Below are 16,227 nucleotides of genomic sequence, written 5' to 3' on the forward strand. Positions count from 1 at the left end.
CACAAACATTTCATTACACATAAATTAGCTTTTTGAAATATGTGTTTTGATTTCTTTGCATGTATGGACTGGGTGGGTGGTGACCAACATCCGGTGAGACGTAGTAAATAAATGGAAGTTGTCTGTCATGGGGCAGACGGTGATTCCCGGTAACTTGTAACCTTCTTCATACAGGGCCAGGCCAGTTTGGATACCCTCCCTTAATAAATGAAATCAACTCTGTTTTGTATCTACCTAATAAGTTTATCTTTGTTTCATGATCTGAAACACTCAGTTGAACCTTTTTCTTATATATATATTTTATTTTAAAAGGAATACTGATCATCTCATTCCCAAATCTCCCTCAACCAATAATACAGACCCAATTTATCGCATACAAGATGCTGATTGCCACGAATAAAAACATGATTACAAAAAAAAAGAGTGGCATATCAACACAAAGACACAGAGTTTTTCTATACAGCCAGTTTCTCACTCACATTCTCTCATAGGCGCACAGTAACACATGTAATGCTTTTAAAGTTCAGAATTGACCAAAACTTATATATGGAGACAGACAGCTCAGGTTTGGTCCCAACAACCAAAAGGAGGCCAAGAAGAGCCTAATTAAAGGATTATTATCCAGTACCAAACAAAACTTGCAATGTTTTTTAGTTGGTTTCCTGCAGATGTGAAGTCTGAAAATTAAAACAAAAATAAAATTGTAAACAAGTTTGGTATTTAAGCAAAAATGTTGGTTTGAACCAATCATCTGAACGTTTTGATTAGCAGTCTTGTCCTCGTTGACAGAGCCTGCTCTTTCAGTTTAAATGGAAGAAAACGGTTTTAAACCACAAACAATAGATAAGATATCTGAGTAAACATAAACAAACATTAATTCATTATATTACATATTTATAATAGTGTGAAGGGAAAAGATTAATTGCACGTAATCATTGGTTACAATGTTTTAGAGACACAAGAGAATAAAAAAGTGGCACAGTTATTAAAACCAGATAAACATTAAAACATAATTATACATTTCCATTTTTTAGTCTTTACAAATGAGGTTTTTTTTTTTTTTCCTTTAAGTCGAATAAAAATGGAACTAAAAGCTGCAGAGGAGAGTAAAAAATAAACAACAGAAGAATCTTTGTACAGCACAATGTGTTTTTAAAATAAACCCTTGCTCTTCTTCAGGTTCTTCTGCTTCCAGTTTGGCAGGGCGTTGAACTCAACTCGACTCATCTCAAAGAGAGTCTGCGGGACAACAAGCAGAACATGTTGATGTCAGTACTTACTTCTCTTGTATTTGTACACAAGCATCAACTCCACTTAGAGTGGGCTACCTTGAAGTCCTGGTCTGACAGGTAGTCCTCCAGGCGTAAAGGGTCCACTCCCTCCGGCAGAGGCTTCTTGGTCAGCTCCTCGATGGAGAACTGCTGCTTACTGAGTTTCGACAGCGCGTCTTTCACCAGGATCACTTTGTTCTTGGTGCTTCCAGCCTGTATACACACTTTTATTATAAAACACTCAGATATAAAAGATGCAGATGGAGAAGAAGTAGTGTTAGTTACCTTAGAAGTGATGTTGGTGTTCTTCTCCCAGTATGGGAAAATGTTTGTGAATGTGAGGGGCTCAAAGCCTGCGAGGACCAAATAGGCCAGAGGGGGGCGCCGAGGATTCTTCTCTGTAAATCAGGAAGACAATACTTTAAGAAAAAATCTAGTGAAATGTTATTTTTGGTACAAACGTTTATGAAGGGGTTTCTGATTTTCAGCCAGAACAAATCTGATCAAATAAGCCTTTTTGTGAGGAAAGTCTTTCAAGAAAAACATGACTTTTGCATTTCCTTGGTAAAATATTCTTACCCCATGTACTTCTCCATTTTGTCATGTTATAATTGAAATCTTATAATTTACAACATATTCTCTGGGGATGTGATAGAACAGCTCCGAGTTCAGGATAATTGCGGAAGTGGAAGAAAAAGGACACATGGTCTTCAAATAAAACAAATAATAATTCAAAATGTTTTCCATTGATAAACTTCTCCACCAATGCCCCAAGCACGGCCCCAAAGACTTAGTGGACTGGGATCAGCAGAACCACCTCCAGATCAATGCAAGCAAAACTAAAAATAGAATAGAAACATCCTTTATTGTCCCTCAGTGGGGAAATTCTGTTGTACAAGCAGCAAAGTGACAGGATGCTGCGTCCTAAATGCACAAAGGACCGTTATTGTAGGTCTTCCCTCCCAGCAACTGTTGGACTGTATAACCATCACTGATTATTCTGTTCTAAGCTCAAAGTCCTGTAACATCAATTATATATATATATATATATATATATATATGCCTCCTCATTTCAATCCTTTTGATGAAATGAACTGGGCTGAAAATACACAGCACACACTTGAGTCAAAGGGTCTAAATGCACATGTTTCAGCTTTAACCTTTGCAGTACTGCAACACAGTTTCCATGGCACACTTCCTCTCACTGTCCCAGCGCATCTTTGCAGATCCAGTGCACTGAGTGTCCTCGGGCTGCCAGCCTTGCCACAGATACACCTCCATGCGGTTGTCCAGAAGAAACAAGGCTGGGGAAGGAATGACATGAGAAATGGATAAGATGAACTCCAGAAGAAGTAGATAAATGTTAATAACAGCTGCTGCAAAGAACTCATACTAGGAAAGTATCTAAGGAGTAAAGAGAGAGCTCCCAGGTATAATGTTACAAAAAATGGCTTCTTTGATTTATGTGACATGTTTTCTGTGATTTGTGTCTTGCCAATAATTATTCCTGCATGGTGGAAGTATGTCACCAATCCTGTTTGTGTTTCCTGAAAGTTTACACAAACGCTAATTGTTTCAGGAGTATCACCAGAAAAAAAGAAGAAACCAAAAAAATTGAGCAGATATTTGGATCACTTTGTGGTCAAAGGTGATCTGGCCTTAATGGAGAATGTATTTCTTCTTTTCTTACAGACGTGTTTATATTGTTATAAATTGTAGAAATACATTTCTGGCAGCGGACCTGACTGAGTGTTACCTGGCTGCTGTGCAGAGTAGAGATTCTCCTGCAGAAAAGGCATGGCCATGACTCCCTCCGTCACCCTGGCGGGGTACAGCTGCTCCTCCCCTTCGAACACCCCAGAGCTGGCACTCAGCCAGAAGAGTCGGGGCGTGTAGTTGTACTTTCCAGGATCTTGACAACAAACAAACCCTTACTGATGATCACTTTCACTTAGGAAGCTGCTAAAAGTCTTTCGGTACTTTAACAGGCCCTACCTTGCAGCATACAATCATAAGCCTTCTTGTCCTGCGGGCCTAAAGGCTTCAAAAACTCTGCAGGTTCAGAACCTTCCTCCACCTCCTCCACCATCAACTTGCTCCTGCTGTTCAGTCCCAACTCTGAGGGACACCTTAAGAAAAGAAAAACGTATGAGTACCCTGCAGGGCATACTGAAGTTTGTAGTTGTAACATGACATAAAACATTTCAAGGGGTATGAATACTTTTGAAAGGAGCGGTATCTTCATCCCCAGTCTTACCTCAGCTTTAGTTTGTCTGCTGCTCTTTTAGCCACCTGCTTAGAATCTGCCTGTGCTTTGCATCCATGCCACAAGAAGAGGACAGATTTCTGAGCGTTAAGCAGCACAAGGCTGGCACGAGAACGCAGACTGGAAAGCTCGCACGCCACCTCCACCAGGGTGGCCTCCACCTCTGCCTCGCCGCGGACACAGAACAACCTCCAACCGTCTGGACACAACGAGCAGAGATGTCATGCAGAGCGCTATGTCAGAATGTTACTCCAATCATAGAATATGTTTGCTTAACAAAGGATTCCTACATATTTTTCATGTAAAAAATAAACACATCTCCAGATTTAATTTCCCAAGATCTCAGTGCTTTACACTTATTTTAAAATATTAAACACAAAAGCTCAAGAATGGACGTAAAGATAAAAGAGAAGGAAAGAAAGTAGGGAAACAAGGAAGAAAGGAAGGAAGGACAAGAGCAAGAAGGAAAGAAAGGACACAAAAGGGGATGTAAGGAAAGACACAAGGGAGGGAGGAAGAAAGGAAGGAAGGAAGGTCCCATGGTAGAGCAGAGGGAGGACACAGAGGAGGAAGGATTTGTGCAAAAAAGGAAAGCTGAGCAAAGAAGGGACGGAAGAAGGACAGACAGAAATAAACAAGTAAGAAAGGAAGAGAAGAGGGAAAGACATGAGGGAAGATCAAAGGATGAAGCCAGGATGCATGTAAAGAAAGAAGGAAGGAAGGACGGCAGGAAGAATAGAGAAAAGGAAAGACAGGAAAAAAGAAGGCAGGACAAGAGGCAGGAAGAACAACAGGAAGAAAGGAAAAAAGGAAGGACATGAGAAAGGGAAGTAGAGAGGAAAGGAAGAACAGAAGAAATGAGACACAGAAAAAAGGGAAGGAAAGTAAGGACACTAAGAAGGAAAGACATTAGGAATGAAAAAGCAAAGACATGACAAAGGAAATAAGGAAGGAACAACACAAGGAAGAAAGGAATGCCACAACATTTAGACAGTGGGAATAAAGTCTGGAAATACGTTTTTTTTTTAAACATACTCTAATATCCGTCACCCACTATGGAAGAAGCAGTATAGAAAATGACTGACTCTATTTTTCTTTTTGCATACTAATCCAGATCAAAACTGTGCAGGAACCCTGTTAACATACTGAATCCATCTGTTTATACCTGTGCTGTTGGAACTGTCGTCTCTGCTGCCTTTATGGATGATCAAACCTCCCTGGAAGAGCTGCAGGAAGCACGGAGGCTCTTTACCTTGAGTCACCAACACCTGCACAAGCCAATCACAAACAATCAGATGGAAGGAGGCACGTTTTAGTCAAGTAAGTACTGCATGGAGGAAGCATGTGTTTAGAGCCCACCTGTGACCCCCGGTGGCTGCCCAGCTCCACGGTCATCAGAGCTGACGTTCCTTTCTCACTGGCGCTGGAGTGACGGCCTTGCCAGAAAAAACAAGCTATCCTCTCTCTGCCAGGAGCCGCCACGCTCAGTTCTCCGGGTTTCTGCCGCTTCCCAACTGACACGACCGAGCAAAACCAGTGAGAGAGACCAAATGAATCAGAAGCCCTGCTCGCCCCTCTGCCCAGATTCATAATCTCTTAAATGTACTTGTTTTCATATGACTTACCAAGTGTGGTGATGGAGTATTTCCATCGGATGACGTAGGCGTCGTCCTCGTGAAGGTGGCCGAGGCTCCCTTCAGGCAATTCCTCCTCTCCGTGCTCCTTGATGTGCCATGCTTCCACTGCCACGGTGGCCAACTCTGCCTGTCTTCCATCCTCTGTCTTCACCAGGCCGTAACCCCGCTGCACATCCACGCCCTCCAGAACGGTCTTCACCGGCTCAGGTTCATTGTCCAGCAGGGCTTTAGCGTCACATGGCTGCAAGTCCGAGTCAAAAGGGGAGCGCATGGTGGAGTTTTCTGGGCTCTGAGTAAACATGAAAAGTTTTTTTTTGTCAGTTTTGTTGCTGGAGCAAAGTTGGAGCAAAGCTGTACAACAAGAACAATTTCAGGACTTTTGTGTTTGCTGTGTTCTTAAATCTGAAACAGAACTTTATAGTTGGTTAAAAAACCTTAAATAGAGAAAACAACGTTATTGTTTGACAAGGGGAGAATAGGTGCAGCAGATAAAGACAGTAAAGGCATAATTCATATATGTCAACACAATTTCCACACTAAATAATTATCAAACATACTGCACTTGGGTCTAAAGAATATTTGTACTAATTGCACCTTATAGTTGACAGCCTGTATCTTCGACCTGAAGGAAGGTTTTGGCCTTTTTCTAAATCTTTTAGATTTCAGGTAGGGGGCGCTGTTCAATGCCAATTATTTTGCTGTTAGTTTCAACAAGACTCAACAGACAGTTCTTATTTTTCAAGGAAAAGTTGCCAAATGTCAAGTTTCAGAGGATAGAAGTAGGATGCAGCAAAATTCAGTTTTAAATGTCATAACTATGTTGCAAATTATAGAGGAAAGTGCCTTTCAGAAGTGTTTACACCCCTTGAACTTTTCCCCATGAAATTCAATGTGTTTTGATGGACCTTTATATCAACATGACGTACTATATGGTATATGGTTTTAAAATGTTACATATAAAACAAAATGTGGCTCATATTTATATTTGTCCCCTTCTAGTCAATACTTCATTCAACCTTTTTTGCCTATAACTATAGCTACAAGTACATGTCTCAGTCATTTTTGCTGATCTGCAGACTGAAATGTTTACCATAATCAGATTGGATGGAAAGTGTCTGAAGCCCAATTTTCAAGTATACCACAGATTCTCTAATGAATTTAGGTACAGACTTTGACTGGGCCATTCTAACATGAAAATCCTTTAGGGCCGTTGTGTTGTTGGAAGGTGAACCTCCTCTTCAATATAAGGCCTTCTGCAGCCTCTGGCAGGTTTTCTTATAGGATTACCCTTTATTTAGCTCCATCCATCTTCATTCTACTCTGACCAGCTTCCCAAAATAATTTATCAAAAATTGTCCTGACTTCTACAGCTGAACAGGCTACAAGGGAAAACAAATTATGAAACAATAGCAAGAAATGACTCCAAACAGCCTTATGACAGCTTTCACTGATGATGGGTCAAACATGGAAGAAAGGCCTGTTCCAATCTTATCTACCTTGAGTTCCTCTGTTTGAGCTGCTTCCTCTTTCTTCCTCTCGGCCCAGTCGAGGAACTTCTCCCTGAACAGGGATGTCTCGTTGTGCTCCGACAGCCGGCCAAACAGAGTCCAGCTCGGACGTCCCTCCCCCTTCCTGCAGGTCACACACAAACACACTTACACACATATACTGCTCTGTGTCTGCAGCTGCACTGCAGCATTTAAACCACTAGGGGCTACAAAAACACAAAACATAATATTTCAGCTGTTTCTCTGTTTATGCACACCTTAAAGATGAGTTGCTTAACCGTCAAAATGTTCCATCTAAATGAATCATGTGCTTTGGTATTATTAACTTCTCATACTCACTGTGGCACATCCTTATTTGTGCAGGAGGCATCTAAAGGGTTGACTCTGCAGCTACTGTAGTCGTAGTTGCCACTGTATAGCTGTTTGCCCAGTTTGACAGCTACTTTTCTGTCCCCCAAGGGCACATCTTTTCCATGCCAGACATACAATTCACTGCCAAAGTCAAAGACTAAAACCTGGTGTGTGGTATTAGCAGGAGAAATGAAGATTGGAAAGGTTAACATAGACACTAAAACATGCATAAAAACAGACAACATTCAAAATAGGAGTTGTAGATGCTCATGGGCTAGGGATGCACCAATGCAGCTTTTCCCGTCTGAGTCCTATGTAAGATTTTCTGTTAAATCTGACCTGCCGTTTCTGATTTTCACTCAATCCGATTAACTGAAGCGATAAATGTCAAAGAGAAAAAAACAAAAATGTGTGACAGGTTTTTTGACAGAGGAAGTAATTTTAAATCCAACTGAAAATGAAGAGGGTATAACATTACCCCCATTTGTGCATAAAAGCATATGTCCTTCACTTATATTTAATTATCATTACATCAAAGTCAATGTTTCACCTTTACAGGCTTCACCTGTACCTGACAAAATGTACTAAAAGCTTCTCATTTTAGCTTAGTTAGGATTACCAAAATAATTCTACTTCTTAAATCCCAACAAATGGCAGAGAGGGATTTGGTGTTCTTTATTAATAGTAAATAGGCAGGAAATTGTGCCGCTCAAGGTGGCAGCAGGTTGAAGTAGCTCTGTTACTTTTGATTCTGATTTATTCTTTTTTGGGAACTATTCCTCTTGTGGTGGATACAGTTGATTTTTTTTGGACGACTGTCCACTCTGGTGTTGGATGCTGTGCAGCTTGGAGGATTTTTCCTAATACTTTCTATTTTTGGACATTTGTTATGATGCATTGCCATGGCAACAGGGTTGTTTCTTACAACCAGGTGCAGCTGAGTAATATCTCAAAAGCTCAAATAATACTTCAGCTACAACCCCAAATCCCTGATGAGTTGAAAAGGAGACGCTGTGGATGTAGAGCAGGAACTAAGAGAAGAGAGAGAAGGAGGAAGTTCAAACCTTCTCTTCCGTCGATTTTGATGGGCAATGTGAGATCGTTGGGAAACAAGTTGGATGAACTCCAAACCCTACAAAGGACCCAGCCAGAGTACCGGGCATGCAGTATTATGAGTTTTACTGAGACATGGCTGCAGGATCATATCCCCGACTCCAGCGTCTCTCTGCCGGGCTTTTTAACCATACGAGCAGACAGAGATTTAAAGAGGAGCGGCAAATGTAAAGGAGGTGGACTGGCAGTACTTGTGAACAACAGATGGTGTAATCCAGGACATGTAACTGTGAAGTGTCATCTCTGCAGTCCAGATATTGAACTCTGTTTACCCAGAGAGTTCACCAGTATTATTTTGGCAACAGTTTACGTTCCACCTTCCGCTGTTGCTGACACTGCATGTGATGCCATCAGCTCAGTTGTTGCTAAGCTACAGACACAAAACCCCAATGCTTTTGTGGCAATTTCTGGTGATTTTAACCATGCTTCACTCTCTGCTACACTTTCAACGTTTCAACAATTTGTCAGCTGCTCTACCAGAGAAAACAAAACATTGGATTTGTTTTATGCAAATGTCAAGGACTCATACATCTCTACAGCAAGACCTCCTCTAGGCAAATCAGATCACAATCTTGTTTTTCTCTGCTCAAAATATAAGCCCCTTGTTCAGAGGCAACCTGTAATAAAGAGGACTGTGAGAAAATGGTCACAGGAAGCTGAAGAAGCCCTGCAAGGTTGCTTTGAGGCTACAGACTGGGACGCACTGTGCCAGCCACATGGAGAGGACATCAATGCCATGACTGAGTGTGTAACCGACTATATAAACTTCTGTGTGGATAACATCATCCCCACCAGAACCGTGAGATGCTTCCCCAATAACAAACCTTGGATCACCAGTGACCTGAAGGACCTGCTTAACAAGAAAAAAAGAGCCTTCAGAGAGAGAGACAGAGAATTATTGAGGAGTTTACAGAAGCAACTTAAAGTCAAGATAAGAGAACGCAAGGAGGTGTACAAGAAGATGCTGGAGAGCAAGCTCCAGCAAAACAATATCAGAGATGTGTGGTCAGGGATGAAGAAGATCACAGGCTTCAAGCAGAAGGATGATCAGACCGATGGAGGTCTGGACAGAGCCAATGAACTGAACATATTCTTCAATAGGTTCAGTTCAGAAACAAGCTCAGCATCCTTCTCTCCTGCTCACAGCCAAACAGACATTCCAACTTCCTTTGACCCACAGGACCCACAGCTGTCCAGTAACACCTCAAATGTTTTATCTTCCACCTCAGCCCTAGACCCTTCTGCTTCTACATGTTTGCCTTCAACCATATCAGAAGATGCTGATGCTTCCTTTGCTTCCCCCTTCCACCTGTGTGTCTCAAGAAGTCAGGTGAAGATGCAACTGGGGAGACTGAATCGGAATAAGGCTGCAGGTCCAGATCATGTCAGCCCTAGAGTCCTGAAGGCCTGTGCAGAGCAGCTCTGTGGGATTCTGCAGCACCTCTTCAACCTTAGCCTGGCCCAGAAGAAGGTTCCAGTGTTGTGGAAGACCTCCTGTCTTGTTCTGGTACCAAAGAAAACTCACCCATCAGTCCTCAATGACTATAGACCTGTTGCCCTGACATCTCACATCATGAAGGTCCTAGAGAGACTCCTGTTGGCCCACCTGAGTAAGCAAACAGTAAAGCATCAGGACCCCCTTCAGTTTGCTTATCGCTGTGGAGTTGGAGTTGAAGATGCCATCATACACCTGCTTCAACAAACCCACTGTCATCTGGACAAAGCCAGCAGCACTCTGAGGATCATGTTCTTTGATTTCTCCAGTGCATTTAATACAATCCAACCTGATTTGCTTTGCCAGAAACTCCAGAAGACTCAGGTAGAGGCCTCAACAATCTCCTGGATCAAAGACTACCTGACAAACAGACCACAGTTTGTGAGACTGAAGGGTTGTGAGTCTAACCAGGTAGTCAGCAGCACAGGAGCACCACAGGGGACTGTACTCTCACCATTCCTTTTCACTCTGTACACCTCAGACTTCCAGTACAAGACAGACTCATGTCATCTGCAGAAATACTCGGATGATTCTGCAGTCGTGGGGTGGATCAGAGATGGACAAGAAGCTGAGTACAGGAAGGTGGTGGACCACTTTGTGGCATGGTGTGGAAATAATCATCTCATGTTGAACGTGACTAAAACAAAGGAGATGATTGTAGATTTTAAGAGAAACAGGAATAAGTCAAAAACTATTTCTATCATGGGAGAAGAAGTGGAGGTGGTGGAGGAGTATAAATACCTCGATGTTCACCTGAACAACAGACTAGAGTGGAGATGCAACTGTGAAGCCATCTACAAGAAGGGACAGAGCAGACTGTACTTCTGGAGGAAGCTTAGGTCATTTGGTGTTTGCAGCAAGATGCTGCATATCTTCTATAAGTCTGTTGTGGAAAGTGTGATCTCTTCTGCCATCATCTGCTGGGGAAGCAGCATCAGAGCCAAGGACTTAAAAAAGCTCAACAAGCTGATAAAGAAGGCTGGCTCTGTTCTGGGGACTCCTCTGGAACCTCTGGAGATCATTGTGCAAAGAAGGGTTCTTCATAAAATGAAGAACATTATGGAGAACCCTGAACATCCTCTTCATGAGACTGTCCTACAACAACACTGTCTTGAGTCAAAGGCTTCTTCAGATCTGCTGTAAGACGGAGCGCTACAGGAGATCCTTCCTGCCCACAGCCATCAGCATCTACAATGGCTCTTTGAAGAAACCTTCATAATGAGCTACAACATTTAATTTCCCTTTGGGATTAATAAAGTATTTTTGAATTGAATTGAATTGGCGAGAGTGAGAGCAATGGGAAGACCTGGATCACAGGTGTAATAGCCTCCATAAATGGGGCACCAGTATTTCATCGATTTTTTTAAACTTAATTCAAGGTCAGAAGTTCACGAACACATATACTGCCATGCCTTTAAAAAACTTGGAAATGCTCAGATGATATCATGGCTTTGGACACCTCTGATAGGTTAATTCTTAAGACTTTAGTAATTAGTAGTAAACCTCAAACACACCATTTCCTTGTGTGACATGGTGTAAAAATCAAACCAACAAAGATATCAGGAAGAGCGTTTTGGCGCTCCACAAGTCAGATGCACTTCAGTAAATAGATGGGGTCATGAAGAAAGAACAATATGTCGATATATTGAAGAAATTTCTCAATATACCGGACAGGAAGTTGAATCTTCGGTATAAATGGATCTTGCAAACAGACAATTGTCCTAACCATAGAACCAAATTAGTTCCTGAATTAGAAGGAATTAATATAAAAACATCTCTCAACATTCTGGCATTTAGGAGGAAGTCATTTGATCTAATGATAATCCTAAATGACCTAAATTTGGGAAATTTAGTCTTAACTTGATGTTAGACATTGAGAAAAAAAATTGTAGTATAGTGCTTTTTTATAAAGTGTATTATTATTTAACTATATAGACCTAAAACTGTAGGAGTTCTTATTTTTGATTCATTTAATGGATGATAATTTAATAAAATAAAAAAATGACTTTTCAGTATTTGACCTGCAGGTCTGAGCCAATAAACAATGTTTGGATGACTGATTGCTGCATCTATCCTGTTAGATCCTGTTACGGATCTCTTACATTGATCACAGTTTGTTTTGCAGATTTATGATCAAATTTATCTCTATTTGAATAAGGTTACCTCTTTAGAATCGAGCAAAGACACACTGGGGATGGAAGCCCAAGCGTCTTCGTGAGGTACCAGTTTGTCTCCCTGGAGTCTGTACACTCCATTAGAGTCAACCACCCCACTCTCGTAGAGCTCATCCTCCTCTGGATCCCCTGCCCCTGTAACACACCCCACACGGAGACACAGAAACAGTACATCAGTCAGAATCAGTGTGTGCATACAGGCGCAGGCAGTGCTCATGTGTAGATGTTTCTGTTCATCGGAAAATGATAAGATTTGGTTTTGTACCTCTATATTTGGTCTTCCCCCCAAGCAGGCTCCAGAACTCTTTGGCCCATCTGTTTTCAGTGTTGATGCCTTCCTCCAGCACAGATACCTGGGGAGCCTTACAGCCAAGGTCCCGCTTGGCCTGAACAAAAGATGCCATCTCTGATGCCTGGCCACATAAAGCATAATTAACACATTATACATGTGCAAAGGTGGAAGATTTACCAAATGAAAATAATGCATCTTTAAAGTATTCTATGCAGGATGGATCCACTAAAATCCTGGCCTTGATTAGCGCCAGACAGTCTGCGGCATGTCAGATTGCGCAATGTGTGCATGCTGACTTGCAGCGTCCCATAAAAAATAAATAAAGAGTAGAGCCCTACCTACAGCTTTCAAAGTCCTTCTAGAAAGCCTTTTGTCCAAACATTAGCCATTTGGGTTTAGAACATTCTAAATTGTGAAACAGCTTAATCAGTAGATTAGGTTACAACCACATATTTATATTCTGAAGTCTAGAGTGTGTGTCACATCATGTTGTGCAAAGCTAAACCTGATGACAATCATTAGTTGCTACATTCTAATTTGGAGCAACCGGGCTGGCCCTGGCTCTGCAGCTTGTCTGCAACTAAAGTAGGCTAAAAACACAGAATCCAACTACAAATACAAACAAGATGGCTTTAGTCAAACTGTTTTCATTATTTGCAAATTCCTATGCCAACATCTGTAGAAATGACAAAAAGGGAAAACAACTACAACGAAAATAGATTATATTGAAAAACTTAGAACAAGTACAAGATTTGGATGCATGAGTGTTTCTTTAATGGTCTAACAGGTTTCCCACAACAGGACCTTGTTTTCTTTAATACAGATGATTCATCAGGTGCACTGTTACCTGTCTAAACATGTCAATACAAGTTGTGAAAATCCCCTTCTCAGGAACTATAAAGCCTTTGATTCTGTGTGTGAGCTTTAGTACCTTGGCTTTCTCAATGACATTGGCAAATTCTCCGCTCCACATAAAACAGTGCTTTGGGGTTATAAGGAGGAAGCAATCACCACTGTTCAGTGAGCGAGCCGTCGGCTCAACCAAGCGCACCTGGATGTGCCTTCGACCTGCGGAAAACAACAGTTTTCACTTCCATAATCAGGGTCCAAAAAAATGTTTTCATGTAAAATTGCAGATTTTTTCAAATTCAGCTTTACAGAGTTTAGTCGTGTACGTTAATTTTAAAATGAATGTACATTTATGGCAGATATTTCTACAGTGGGCAGGATGTAAATTTGGTTTTTGCAGATGCAAGACATTGAAAGGAAGGAACGAAGGAAAAAAGGCACACAAGGTAGGAAAGAAGGTAAAGACAAAAGGATCAAAGCAAAGAATGGAAAAACGTAAGTATTCGAGGAAGGAGACAATGAAAATAAGTATACAAAGAAGGACAGGAAAAAAGAAAGGAAGAAATTAAAGAGATGAGTAAAAAAGCAGGATAGAAGGAGAGATGCAAGGAAGGAAAGAAGCAATGGAACAAAAAAGGATTGAAGGTAGGACACAAAGAAGGAAGGATCGAAGAAAAACTGTCCAGAAAGACAAATATTTTTCTTTTTCTATACTTATCCATGCCTGGAAAAACTAATTCCAGACTTTTCCATAGTTTTCTAGGCTGCATAGGAACCCTGAATAAAACATTTACTAAAATAGATCTTAAACAGAACGTTATTACAGTAGTTTCTCTTTCATTCTCAATCCATGACAACAGAAAATACAAACCAGTCACTTTTTCTAATTAAACTGTAGTCACTATTCATTAGTCATATGCTGACCACTCAAACAGTGAGTTCTTTTGTGTTTTCTGACCTTTGATGCGAATAAGCATGAGCTTGTGAAAAGGCACCGCACTGTTGTTAGTCACAACCTCTGTGGACTTCACACTGCGCAGGCTGACCTTGCGAAAGTTTTCCTTGCTGGCGAGCCCAGCCAAGGCCACGTCGGCCAAGTTGGAATGCTTTGCCACTTTGTGTGAAAAAAACAAAAAACAAAGATGTGATCATTTTCACTGATGCTCCTTTCATCTAACACACAAGGTTATCATTTCTGTGCTTCAAGCTAACATGCTCTGACTTCAGTGGAATGTTTGGGATGGGGTCATGCTTTCAAATTACTACGTTCACGTGAGGTCTACTAGACAGCACTTATGTTGTAATCATGCCCACTTCCTCAAATGCAAAGTATGAAAAGGTGACTGAGGTTGGTGTAGTCTGGAGGGCATCCACAGACAGGAACTGAGTGCAGAAACATGCAAACAGCAAAATAAGCTTGTGATGCAGCCTACAAATGTCTAGCTGGAAACCAGAACATCTGTCATCAAATACATCCAGCTGGTATCCAGCTCCAACATTTCTACTATCAATGTGTTTAGTTTCTAAATGCTCTGCGAAAGTATTCAGATCCTGGAAGCTTTTTTACATGTTGTCACGTTACAACTACAAAGTTAAATACGCTTTACTGGGATTTTATGTGGCAGACCAACACAAACTTGTGCATTACTGTGAAGTGAAAGGGAAACGATGCTAAACAAAGCGAAAGTGTGGTTTGCATTTACAATGAGGTCCCTGAACTTTGTGGTGTGTATGACTCATCACTGTCCTGTCAACAGATTCTCCCACCTGAGCTGTGAATATCTGCAGCTCATCCAGAGTTACCATGAGCAACCTGGCTGCTTCTCTGAATAATGCTGTCCTTCCCCTCCCTGCCAGTGTGTTGGTAGGTTTGCAGTTGTGCCAAGCTTCTTCCATGTGAGATGATGGATCAAACAGAGCTCTGTGAGATGTCCAAAGCTTGGGATGTTGTAGCTTCCTCACTGATCAGTCTCCTGTGTTCCTTGGTCTTTGTGATGATGTTTGTTCTCTAATGTTTGCTGCATTTGTACTGAGATTCTTTTTAGGGTACAAGAGTAAAACGGGCTGAAAATACTTTTTTATTTGTAAAGATTTAAAAAGCCACGAATCCTTTGTTATTCCACTTCACTATTATACATCATGTATTGGTATCAGATAAAATCCCATTCGTATATTGACGTTTCTAGTTGTGATGTGACAAAATGTGAAGTTTAAGGGGTGTGAATACTTCTGCAAGGCACTGTAAATTTGCTTTCTGAAATATTTCCAATAAATACATAATTTACTTCACAAACTGCTCTAAGAGAAGTGGAAAAACCCTGAAGATAATCAAAGAGCCTCTTCACAGTGTGTGCTGTAATTCATCTTATTTGTTAGATTGCTCTATGTAAACACCACGTTTGCTTTAGGGAAATGTGAGTAGTCTCACTTCTTTCCACCTGAATCCTCTTGGTCTCCACTGACGCCACATTAAGCCTCTGCTCGGTGTAACCCTGCCGGAGGTCATTACGGGCAGCAAGAGCCCGCAGGGGATTCCTGGAGCCTTGATTCCTTCTGGCTGGTCGCACAGCTCGCTTGTGTTCTGCTACAGCTGAGGTCAGCCTAAAGGGGAAATTACATAAAAAGTAATACACGGCATCAAGGTTTCTGATATACACTGTAAGCATTTTTACAGTACAACTATCCTAGGTAGGATACAAAAGCATATATCAGCCAAGCACCTTTGCACTGTACAGCATACAACAAAACGGTGGTAAATATCTTCTTACATCTGTATTTATCATGTTAATACAGTAATGATTCCATAATCTTTGCCAGAGAAAAACAGAAACGCATCTAGGATTCTTTTAAACTAACTTTGGTGTATCAGCCTGGATCTCACTTAGGTCTTCCTCAGTCCAAACCATACTAGACTCCAGGAGGGTGGAGGGGGAGACAGGTTTGTAGAAGTTGCCAAAAGTCTCCTCGTCATCCAGAGTCATCACCTCTTTCTCCGCCTCTGCAGTCACTTCGATGGTGGATGACTTGGTTTTGCTCGCACCTGATCCCCCAATGCCGAGGAAGAATGTTAGGAAACAGGAGGAATGGAAACGAAGGAAGCATTAAATATAGATTTATGTTCTTAAACAGGAAAAATGATTTAAAAAAAATCTAACGACCTCCAGGAATTTATTTTCAAACAGTTAAGCTGGTGTAGGTTTAGCTGGTGAAAGCTTTTCTGTAATATTCACAACTCAGGGTAGTTTAAAGGTAAGAGTAAATTGTGCCCTTC

The 16,227-nt window shown here is 41.3% G+C and overlaps 1 protein-coding gene across 3 annotated transcripts in view; it reads right to left on the reverse strand.

The window, feature by feature from the left end:
• Positions 1–281: 281 nt before the first annotated feature.
• The window catches only part of svild (supervillin d), a 46,515-nt gene continuing 30,569 nt past the window's right edge, over positions 282–16,227 (reverse strand). For all 3 annotated transcript variants that reach the window (XM_047376901.1, XM_047376900.1, XM_047376902.1), the window contains 18 exons: positions 15,813–15,996; positions 15,385–15,557; positions 13,915–14,070; positions 13,039–13,175; positions 12,081–12,228; positions 11,805–11,950; positions 7,022–7,197; positions 6,671–6,806; positions 5,163–5,463; positions 4,897–5,051; positions 4,703–4,805; positions 3,529–3,736; positions 3,267–3,400; positions 3,028–3,183; positions 2,432–2,575; positions 1,557–1,669; positions 1,329–1,484; positions 282–1,239 (listed from right to left, as the gene is read on the reverse strand). In XM_047376901.1, coding sequence (XP_047232857.1) covers positions 1,153–1,239; positions 1,329–1,484; positions 1,557–1,669; positions 2,432–2,575; positions 3,028–3,183; positions 3,267–3,400; positions 3,529–3,736; positions 4,703–4,805; positions 4,897–5,051; positions 5,163–5,463; positions 6,671–6,806; positions 7,022–7,197; positions 11,805–11,950; positions 12,081–12,228; positions 13,039–13,175; positions 13,915–14,070; positions 15,385–15,557; positions 15,813–15,996 — 2,813 coding nt within the window. In that variant the 3' untranslated portion in view covers positions 282–1,152. The remainder of the gene's footprint in view (positions 1,240–1,328; positions 1,485–1,556; positions 1,670–2,431; positions 2,576–3,027; positions 3,184–3,266; positions 3,401–3,528; positions 3,737–4,702; positions 4,806–4,896; positions 5,052–5,162; positions 5,464–6,670; positions 6,807–7,021; positions 7,198–11,804; positions 11,951–12,080; positions 12,229–13,038; positions 13,176–13,914; positions 14,071–15,384; positions 15,558–15,812; positions 15,997–16,227) is intronic.

Source organism: Girardinichthys multiradiatus, chromosome 10, assembly GCF_021462225.1.
Source record: "Girardinichthys multiradiatus isolate DD_20200921_A chromosome 10, DD_fGirMul_XY1, whole genome shotgun sequence".
Classification (NCBI taxonomy): Eukaryota; Metazoa; Chordata; class Actinopteri; order Cyprinodontiformes; family Goodeidae; genus Girardinichthys; species Girardinichthys multiradiatus.